Here is an 11,076-nt window from a genome sequence, read left to right on the forward strand (position 1 = left end):
CTGGTAACTACTGAATAGGAATAGAAAGGAATATATATAAATACATAGCTTCTTTTTCAGCTGTGCATGGCACCTTCAAAAAAAAAAAAAAGCTAACCAGGTACTACTAGAGCATAAAACCTAACAAATGCAGAAATATTTAACATTGTTTGCCAACCATAATGCAATAAAGATAAATTTGAATCTTTTTCTTCAGAGTCATTTTAAGTGGAGACTAATTTAATCCTAAAGATTAAGGAACAAATAATTGAAACAATACATTATTTCACCCAAAAGCTTGACAACAATGAGACAATACATCAAAACTTTCAGAAAGTAGCCACAGCAGGGCAGTCATTAGGAGAAAATGTTTGTCTCTAAACACTTTCACCTACAAAAGAGAAAGCATATCAATGAACTGGCTATACAACTAAAAAAAAACAAAAAACTAGAAAAGCAACCAAAAAACAAGAAACAATTAAAACTAGTAAAACACCAAAATAGAAAGTTTGAAAATGAAAGAAATTAACAAACTTGAAAGCAAAAAAGTTATTTAATGAATGAATAAAATTAGGAGCTGATTTTTAACAAGAACAACAAAAAGTGTTAGCTCATTTGATACAATTTAAAAAAGCAAAATATTATAAAAGGAAAAAAATTCACAGAAATAAACAAATGAAAAATATTTGAAAACATTGCCCAAGCATAGCCAACACAACCAAGTTTATCCTAGTATAGATTGAAGCATTTTTTTCCACTATATTAATTTTTTTTGAATTTTTCTTTTTTTGGAAACATGGCTAATATGAATATCTTTCACATGACTTCACATGTATAATGTATATGATATTGCCTGCCTTCTCAACAGGTGGGAAAGGGGCTGGAAGGAGAGAGAATTTTGGAATTCAAGATTTTTAAATGAATGCAGAAATGAAAAAAAAATTAAATGTAATTGAACATAACAGTAAAAAAAAAAGCTGGAAAAACTGATAGTTTAAATGAAATGGATTAATATTTATAAAAATATAAACTACTCAGATTAAAAATAATAGGGAAAAATAATAAACTGAACAAACCATAAAGGAACTCTCAAAGAAAAAAAATACAAAACCCAGGACCAGATGGACTTACAAGTAAATGCTAACAAATGTTTAAACAATTAATTCCAGTATTACATAAACTGTTTACAAAACTAGTTAAACAGGAGATTTCCAAATTATTTCTACGATACAGATATGGCCTTGATACCTAAACCAGAGAGAGACAAGGCAAAGAAAAAAATTGTGGACCAATATCTGTAATGAATATACTCAAAAACATTGAATAAAATATGAGCAGAGACTATATCAACATAATTAATATTATGAACATGTTAGATTATACTAAGAATGTAGGGTTGGTTCAATATTTGGATAACTGTAAAACATTACATTAATAATAAAAACAAAATCATGTTACTGTCAGTAGCTACAGAAAAGCTTCTGACAAAATATCCATTTCAGCTAAAAAAAAAAAGTACAGGAAAAGACATCTCGCTTATAATATCCATCTAAAAGCAAGAGCCTGCATTATATATAATGGTGAAAAACCATAGAGGCCTTTTCATTAAGATCAGGAGTAAAACAAGGATGTCCTTATCCCTGCTCTCACTTGATATAGTACTAGAAATGCTTGTAAAACCAGCAAAATGCCTTATAAAAACAACTGAGAGAATACCATAGGAAAAGCAGAAACAAAATTTACTTTTTGCAGAAGATACCCTCTACTTGGAAAACCCTAGAAAGTCAACAAAAAATTGAACAAAAACTTCAGCAGAGTAGCAACAAATGGTGATGTCTAGCATAAATCATCATAATCCATCCATAATGTGATAGGTCACAGCATCTTTCCCCCAACCCACAACATTGGGAGGCTTTCTTTAAAAGAAGACTGCCCCTAGATTTGACTGGTGTACATGAACCGTTCTGGCTTCTCTGACACAATTTCCTGGTCATTGAAGGGCATAAAAAGTCCCAGTCACATGAAGTCTACACCCCCTTTTTCCTTGGATTTCTGAAACTCAGCTGAGTCACTTTACCTTGTTTTGCTGACCAAACTCATTTGCATATAAAGACTACAGGGGAAGGGAGAGATGTCCAGAGAAACTGTGCCACTATAGCCTTGCTGTGTTAGGACAAAGCAAACTTCCTTTGTTAAATACTCGATAACTTCTTCTTCATTACATCCCAACATCAAACCCAAACTAAGACAGCGCTGGCTTTAGAGCCTTGCCTGTGGCATACATAAATCATAGGTATTTCTGTATATTACCATAAAAATCCAGCAGGAAGAGATTAGAAGAGAAATTTCATTCAAAATAACTACGGAATATTCAAAAAATTTGGTAGTTCTGCTACCATGCCACACACAGGAACAACTACAAAACAGGCCTTATAGAAATACTGAAATCAATAATTGAAGAGATATTAATTCCTCATTGTTGAACTGTGTCAATAAATACGAAGCTACCTAAGTTAATTTAGTTACTCAGCACTACAACAAACTACCAGAGGGCTAGAAATAATAACAACAAAATTCATATGGAGAAAACAAAGTCAAGTCAACAAATACTTGTCACTACTTAAGTTAATTTATTCCATGCTACACCAAACTACCAAAGGGCAACTATAACTAAATAAAAAAAAAATTCTTAAGGAGAGGTGAAGTCAACAAGCATTTATTTATTTTTTTTATTTATATTAGTCATATTGTATAGAAGAATTAGAACGAATGGGAGGAACCATGAGAAAGGAAAAACAAAACAAAACAAAAGCCTCTGAACAAGCATTTATTAATCACCTGTTATGTTCAGGCATTATGCTACAAAATCTGGGGAGATAAAAAACTGAAGGAAAAAAAAAAACAACAACCCCAGCTCTCAAGGAGCTCAAAGTCCGGTGGGGGAGACAACAAGCAAACTATGTTTATTGTTGTGGTAGTTGTGGTGGTGGTGGTGGTGATGGTGGTTGTTCAGTTGTACATGACTCTTCATGACCCCATTCTGGGGTTTTCTTGGCAAAGATACCAGAGTGGTTTACCATTTCCTTCTCTAGCTCATTTTACAGATGAAACTGAAGCAAACTGGGTTAAGTGACTTGCCCAGGGTCACTCGGCTACTAAGTGTCTGAGGCTAGATTTGAACTCAGGAAGATGAGTCTTCCAGCCTCCAGGCCCCGAACTCTATCCATTGCACCACCTACCTGCCCCGAGAACAGTAATAATCTGTTACATTTAAGTACTACAATTTGTTCACTTAACTGCCCCAACAACTATGTACAAACAATAGTTCTACAGAATAAATTAGAGATAATCTTAGCAGGGTTTGGGAAGGGCCTCTTGAAGAAGATGGGACTTTAGACTTTAGTGGGACTTGTATCATGAGCCTTATGATCCTGGACAAGTCACTTAACCTCTCTCAAGCCTCAGATTCCTCACCTGTAAAATGAAGTCAGTAACAGTACCTATTTCGCAGGGCTGATGTGAGGGTCAAATGAGATAACACGCTAGTTATGACTATTATATATAATAAAGTAACAAAAGAAGGGAAGATCACATGAGATTAAATGGCAAGTTTTTATTATATAAAATTGAAAAACTTTTGCACAAAGTCAATGCAATTAGGGGCAGCTTGGTGGCACAGTGGATAGAGAACCAGCCTGAAATCAGGAGGACATGAGTGCAAATCCAACCTCAGACCCTTACTAGCTGCGTGACCATGGGCAAGTCACAACCCTAACTGCCTCCAAAAATAAATAAATGAATGAATAATTGGCTAAAAAAAAGTCAATGCAATTAAAAGCAGAAGGCATAAAGTAACCATCTTTGCGGTCAGTTTCCCTGATAAAGCTCTGATATCCAAAACATACACATTATAGGGAACAGATTAAAATAAATATGAACAAAAGCATTTCCCCGAGAAATAAATGGCCAAAAGATATAAACAGGTAGCTCAAAAAAAAAAAAGGGAAGAAAAAAGATGTCAACGAGTATATGAAAAATGCTCTAAATCACTAATGATAAGACAAATGTGAAAAATAACACGAAGGCTCAATTTCACACCCGTTAGATTTGAAAAGTGACAAAAAAGACAAAATGACCATTGCTGGAGGGCTCTGGGTAGATACATTGATGCAGAGCTGTGAACTGGTACAGACATATTGCTGAGCAGCACCTTCTGACCCAGCATTATCACAAGAAGGCACACTCTCCAAAGAGACAAGAGAGGGGGAAAGAAACCATACGTACAACATTAATAGCCATCCCTTTTGACTTAGCAAAGAACTAAGGGAATGCCCATGGATCGGGGAATGGACAAATTATGATATACGAATGATATACAAATATGATATACTTATTTAACATAGTGTTGAAAATTCTAGTAATTTCAACCTAACAATTAAAAGTTAATATAGTATTGAGAATTCTAGTAATTTCAACCTAACAATTAAAAAAATCACTATTGAAACTCTCGTCTCTCGATTCCAAATCCAGTCAGTCAACTAACATTTATGAAGCACCTATTATGTGCGAGGCACTCTGCTAAAAGGCTCTCAACACAACCAACATATAATTAAAATTCACATTTACATAGCTCCTTAAGGTTTACAAAGCACTTTCCTCCCAACGACCCAATGACTAGGAATTGCAAATATTATTACCATTTTATAGAAGGAGAAACCGAGGCTGAAAGATGAGGGATGATTTGCCCAAGGTCACATAAGTAGTAACTGTTGTAGCTGGGATTCAAACCCAGGTATCTTCCGACTCCAAAATAAAATAGTCTGGGAAAATGACAAGGCTGCCCACAATCCAGTATGTATCCAGCTCCTTCTGGTTCTAGTGATGGCAGAAGTATACTATTATAAATTCATGTCTAAGACATAACACATATCTTTGAGGGGGCGGGAAATGTATACTTGGGTTCTAATCCCAAGAAATGTCTTTTGGTATCCCCAAAATTTAACACAGTACCTGGCACACAGCAGGCGCTTAATAAATGCTTATTGACTGATACCAGTTTGATCAATGCTTTGTGTGTCTTGTATATATCCAGTTATTTGTGAGTGTGTGTGTGTGTGTGTGTGTGTGTGTGTGTGTTTATGTGTGCATTTCTCCTCCTTCAGAATGGGAGCTCCTTCAGCCAAGAGACCATCTTTGTTTTCCTTTGTACCCCAACAGTAAGCCCAAAGCATGGCAGGTTCTAAGTGCTCAACAAACACTTGTTGACCGAGCAGACCACCGGTAAATTACTAAATGTAATTTTTTTTCCAGGCGTCAATCTCTCCAACTTTAAAATGACTTGGACGGACAAGGTGACCTCTGAGGTATCTTGCAGGGTGAATATCCTAGGACTCTTCCTCACAAAGAAACCAGGAAAAATTAGAGCAGCCTGACAGCTTGTCACTTCTCAAATTTCCCACTTGGCTTTTTATTTATCTTCACCCAATTTCCTCCCTTTAATAATCAAAAGAAAGCAGTTTTAAATCCCAGTGCAACAAAGCATAATCATAGTATGGCCCATCTTTGCGGATGGTCATTGAGAAAATTCCTGAGTCAATAAAGGTGGTGTGTTACACCTAGATGTAGAGGGGGCACACAGGAAGCATGAGTGACTTAACTAGACATCAATCTAACCATTACTTAGTCTCTAGGTTGCTGGAAAAACAGAGACAGGGATAGAAACAGTAACAAGAAAACTAGGAAGATTGGAAGGGGTAGTGTTATTTAGAATTTCAAATGCAAAAAAACCCAGAAGACTTTGTGTTTGATCCTAGAGGTAATGGGGAGCCTCTGGAACTCATTGAGTTGACATGGTCAGATTTGTGCTTTAGAAAAATCACCTTGGCGGCTGAATGGAGCAGGGAGCCCAGTTAAGAAATAAATAAAAGTCACTGCCATATCAAGAGAGAATGAGGCCTGAAATTAGTGATGGCTGAATAAGTGAAGAGAAAGGAACACGTACCAGAGGCATGGGGAGGGTGGGGGTGATGAGATAGGGCAACGGGTTAGATATAGTATTTTTAAATTTATAAAGCATATATTATTTGAGTCTTCCAACAATCCCGAGGTTAAGTACTACATCTATTATTCTCATCCTATTTTACAGATGAGGAACCTCAGAGACAAAGGAGTTAATAATCACGGTCACATACAGGTGTCAAGGATAGAATTTGAATCTGGGTCTTCCTGACTCCGGTCCAGCACCCTATCTCCTCTTAAGATCCTATGCTTGCAACTGTTGCAAGAGGCAGTTTGGTGCCATAGAACAAACCATGGATCTCAGAGCCTCCATCTCCTTACCTACAAAGCGACTAAAAGTTGGATGAGATAACCTTGAAGGTTCCCTCAAGCTCTAAATCTATGTTGCTACGGCCCACTGAGGCCAGGAGGCAGTCTGACTTGGAGATACAGGTTCCAATACTATCTCAGTTAACTTCCCCCCCCCCCCCCCCGGACAAGTCAGTTAAGCTAAAAAAGCTAAAAGTACTATCATACACTACCTTACAGTAGAGCAGAAAGGGACCTTTGCTTGCTAAATGGTGAAGATGCTTGTACTCAGCATCAAAGCCAGTTAAGAGATGTGCATTAGCAACCACCACCTAGATAAGAGATGACTCTTAGAGTGTGGCTCAGAAGCACTCATTTGGAGAGAGGCCTCCACCTTAAATTCTACTATACTTTTCTTCCAGCAAAAAAAAAAAAAAAAAGTTTCTCAGTAGCAAACAAAGCAACCTTCCTAAACTGGAGGGCTCAGTTCAACCCCTCTGTCTTTCCAGGTTTTCCCACACCAGTTGCTGAGGGATTAACTGTGCCCACTGATTTGCCCCTTGTGGAAGAGAATAAAAGAAAGTAAGGGCCACTGTTGGGAGGGAGGGAAGGAACTTGAAAGATACCCTCCCACACACAACAGAAAACTCCTTAACACAACACACGGGCTCCGATCCATCAGACAGTCCTTCAAACATGTTTGCCATTCATTCCCTACTCCAAAGAAAAGTTTGTTGTTTACTGGAATCTAGAAGCCATGCAAGGATTGTTTGTTTGCTGCCAGCAAACATGCTTTATTATGCAGTAATTTTATCACATCCCAAGAAATGAAACATTCCCAAACCATTTCCAAATGGTCTGATATAATTTCAGTTCTTGACCCGACAGCTTTTTAAAATTCTTGCTCAAACAAATGTGCAAGTGCGAAACTGAACTTTTCATGAACGTCTAAAAATACACACCATCTAAGCAAATTTTATATATATATATATACATATACATATATGCATGTATATGTATATATACATATATATACACAAATACATTTTTAAAGGCATCCTAAATTACAAGTGACACCTATTCCTCTAACAAAATGAGTGATAACACCTAATTAAACGCCAGAGGAAGCGATAAGAATAAAATTTATACTGAACTATGAATGTGATTTCTAGGCTGCTCTTAAGAAAATGTTTGGTTTCGGATTTGGGCTGGTTTTTTAAATTTTTACTTTCTTATTTGCAGAATTTCTTTTCTATTCTGGTACAAAGAATAGTAGTCCTTCTGGCTCAGGCACAATCACCATCTGAGCTCATGTTTACAGTGGATATATGCAGTGTCTATGAGAGAAATCAAGAAAAGGATTTTCCCCCTAAAAATACTGCTCTGTTAGTGGTACAGATTTTCCTCATGTTAGATTTATTGCTATAGGGCTAAATATAATTTGCTGATTTAATACTCTATTATTTAGTTACCTCAGTTTGTGTTATGAAGCATGAAATAAATTAGATTATCTATACCACAGTATTTTACAGAACACAGTGGAGAATTGAATCTGCAGAGCAAAAGAAATGTGCTCTTAAAAGTGTCAGAATACTTAAAAGTTCTTTAACTGAGGTACTCTAAAACTGCAGCTACAACCACACATGAATGAATGAATATCTAAGACCCAAAAGTTTCACTGGTTATTCTTTCTAAGGCAAAAAACCCCAGACCTACTCCCACCAAAACAAGCAACAAAAAACAAAACAAATAAATAAAAACTACCCTTTAAATACCTTTCTGTCTTCAGCCCTATCTGAAAACTTACGAAAATTTAAATTCCTCCTGGGAGGGAGTCTGTGTATGTATATAATAAAAAAGAATATTGACTTTTTCAACAGGTAAATCCCAAATAAAACTCAGCACCTCAGTGTGGAAGGAGGGTTTCTGAAGCTTTTCCTGAAGACTGTATAAAGTGATTTTTGTATTTCTTTCTTTTATACCCACTTAAAATGAGTTGTTGATATGATTTATTAAAACAGGCCAAGCTACCAACAAACTTCCTTGTAAGAAACTGAAGGAAGTGCACAGGAAGGAGTCTGCTCTCCCATGCTCTCCTTAAAGTGAGCCAATCAAATAAATAGACTGATGGAAAAAGTAAGTGGGGAAATGCACAGCCCTTCTTGTGTTCCCACATGATCAACTTTTCAGTACCACCAACCTTAATTACACCACTACTTAAGAGTGAGTGCTGTGTTTGCAAACACACTCGGCAGCTGCATTTACAACTCCGATGGGGGAGTGGGGGTAAGGCATGAAAAGAAAACAAGGAAAATCCTACAGTTAGATTTCCTTGGTGCCTTGTCAAATAGAGAAGGTCATATTAGCCATGGCAACTTCCATGGTTGTATTTTGCTTATGCACCACAGGAGTTATCTACTTGGGTCCTACTCAACTTTCCCATGCATTGATCATAAAATACCATTCGGCAACTTCATTCACCTTTAAAAAAAAAAAAAGTCAAAAACATTCATTGTGCAATGCTAAGAAAAGCTGCCACCAGGATTCTTTTTCCTGCCTTCAAAATTGCAGCTTTTAATTACAATCATAGGGGAGAAAATGTACAATCTTTAGAAAAGAGAGCATCCAATCAACATTACAGGGTGAAGAAGTTTAGGGTTTTAAAGCAAGAGAGAGAAAACCAGCCTTCGCAGAATAAAAGTTAATTTCCCCCCGTCCACATGTTGGGGTTACAAATAGAGGCAGGGTTTTTAGAAGCAGGACTAATCACTTGGGGGTGTTTTACAGTTCAAAAAACAAGCCTGGCTTTTTTTCCCTGACCAATTGTGACAAAGCTTTTCATTGTCAAAAAGAAAGGGGGAGGGGGGAAGCAAAAACACTAGGGGAAAAGGGGAAGGGGTGGGGGACAAACAGCAAGGTTAAATTAAAGGGTATAGACTGCAAGCTGCATCTCCTTCTCTCGAGCCCCAGAAATCGATCGCAAATAGAACAAACTGCAACAAACCCACTTTTAAGAAACAAGCAAACACTGATTCCCCCTCACCCCCCACCCCGGGGTCGAGCCAAAAGGTTTTTTTAAAATATGGAGGGAGGAAGAGGAGGAGGAGGGGGGGAAAAAGATCTTTACCTTAATGGTACACTGAACAGGAGTCTCAGACATGTCTCACAGCAAGAGAGATCAGGAAGTTCTCAGTTTTTTTCCACTTTCCTTTCCTCTTCCCCAACCCAGAAATCCTCCAAACAGCCAGCCAGATGCGATCATTTAAGAAGTTTCTTCAACCATCTTCACCACCACCACCTCCCCCCCAAAAAAAACAAACCCCGAGGATCCTGCGCCTTCTGCCCTCCAGCAGAAGAGGCAGCCTGGCAATTCTTTTCCGGGGGGCTGGGAAGAAGAGGTCGGGGTGAGGGAGGGAAGAAAGGGAAGAGAGGAGGGTTGGGGTCAGGGGACCCGGGAGGGAGGTGTATTTTGGTCGGCTTGGAGCTTGTCTGGTGGATGAGACTGTTTATCTGGGTCTCTCTCTCTGGCTTGTCCGTCCGTCCGTTCCCCCCTCCTCCTCCTTCTCCTCCTCCTCTTCCTTCTACCTCCTTCCTTCCCTCCCTCCTCCTCCTTCTCCTCTCTTCTCTCCCTCCTTCTCTCTTAATGTTTTCCTTCCTGGAAGAGAGAAACTGAAAGGCGAACTGAGAAACCTCTATGCTCATTGATCTTGAGAGTTTCGGTGCTGAAACTGACGTGAATTCCCAGCAAAGAGCTCTGCCTCTTAAAGGAGCCACCAGGAAATAAAAGCTCAGGTTACAGCCAGGCATCAGGGAAATAAATGCAGGACGGGAGGCAGGCGGGGGGGGGGGGGGGGGGGGCGGGGGGGGGGGGGGGGGGGGGGCTGCCGATAAAACAGGTGAAAGTGTTGAAACTAAGAGGAAGGAGGGTGGCCAGCCTTTAACTTAGAAAGGCCGATGCATCCCTGGGGGAGGGGAAGAGGAGGAAATAAGGAAACCAGCAAAGGAAATAAAAAATAATAATACGGACTTAGCAACGCTTTATGCCCTAAGATTTTTTTTTTAATCTTGTGCGAATGATTGCATCACATAAGTAAAAGTAAGAGGCATTTTAAAATGTTACATCGATTTTTTTTTTTGCATTCGGAAGCTACGGGATATATTAAAACACCTACACGTTACCAGCCTAGTCTCTTGTAAGCAACGTTTAAAATGCATGAGTGGTTGGGGTTTTTTTCCTCCCCCTAAATGCCAACGCCTTGGTAAAAAGAAACCTGGGATAGTCTTTTAGGGATGAGAAATCTAAAGGAGGAAATAAAACAATAGCCTTTGTTCTTCTTGACTGCTGCCTCTTTAAGAGAATCTACCAGGAAATGGGAGATCAGGTTGCAAACTGAACACAGGGAAATCTGGAGAGAGCCCGGGAGGGACATTGGAGACAAAAGCATTGGAGGCTGAGCCAGAATGATGGATTAGGAAGATAAAGTGAGCTAGAAGATAAAACCAGAAAGATTTTTTTTTTCTAGGAAAATAGACATACTGGAAAGGAAAGACGTAGGTTGTGTTGAATTCAGAGTACTGGGGGAGGGGACCACTCTAACGAAAACTGCATTCAAGAGAAGGAAAGAGTAGACAGTTAGCAAAGGCAGTTTAGTTCCCGTTCCTTTTCCTCGACCTCCTCCCCCTTTTGAAATAAATTGCATTCAACGAGTGCTGTCCTTTTAAAGAAACAGCTACTTCCTAACAACTGAAATGTGCTCCTTGACTACAAAGTTAGCAGGATGTGTTCGTGTA

At 38.5% G+C, this 11,076-nt stretch overlaps 1 protein-coding gene across 1 annotated transcript in view; it reads right to left on the reverse strand.

Annotated features, from left to right (window-relative positions):
• The window catches only part of ETV6 (ETS variant transcription factor 6), a 342,518-nt gene extending 332,576 nt beyond the window's left edge, over window positions 1-9,942 (reverse strand). The window contains exon 1 of the mRNA XM_036759590.1: window positions 9,413-9,942. Within this exon, the coding sequence (XP_036615485.1) occupies window positions 9,413-9,445 (33 nt within the window). The 5' untranslated portion in view covers window positions 9,446-9,942. The remainder of the gene's footprint in view (window positions 1-9,412) is intronic.
• Window positions 9,943-11,076: the final 1,134 nt, after the last annotated feature.

This window comes from Trichosurus vulpecula, chromosome 5, assembly GCF_011100635.1.
Source record: "Trichosurus vulpecula isolate mTriVul1 chromosome 5, mTriVul1.pri, whole genome shotgun sequence".
Taxonomy (NCBI): domain Eukaryota; kingdom Metazoa; phylum Chordata; class Mammalia; order Diprotodontia; family Phalangeridae; genus Trichosurus; species Trichosurus vulpecula.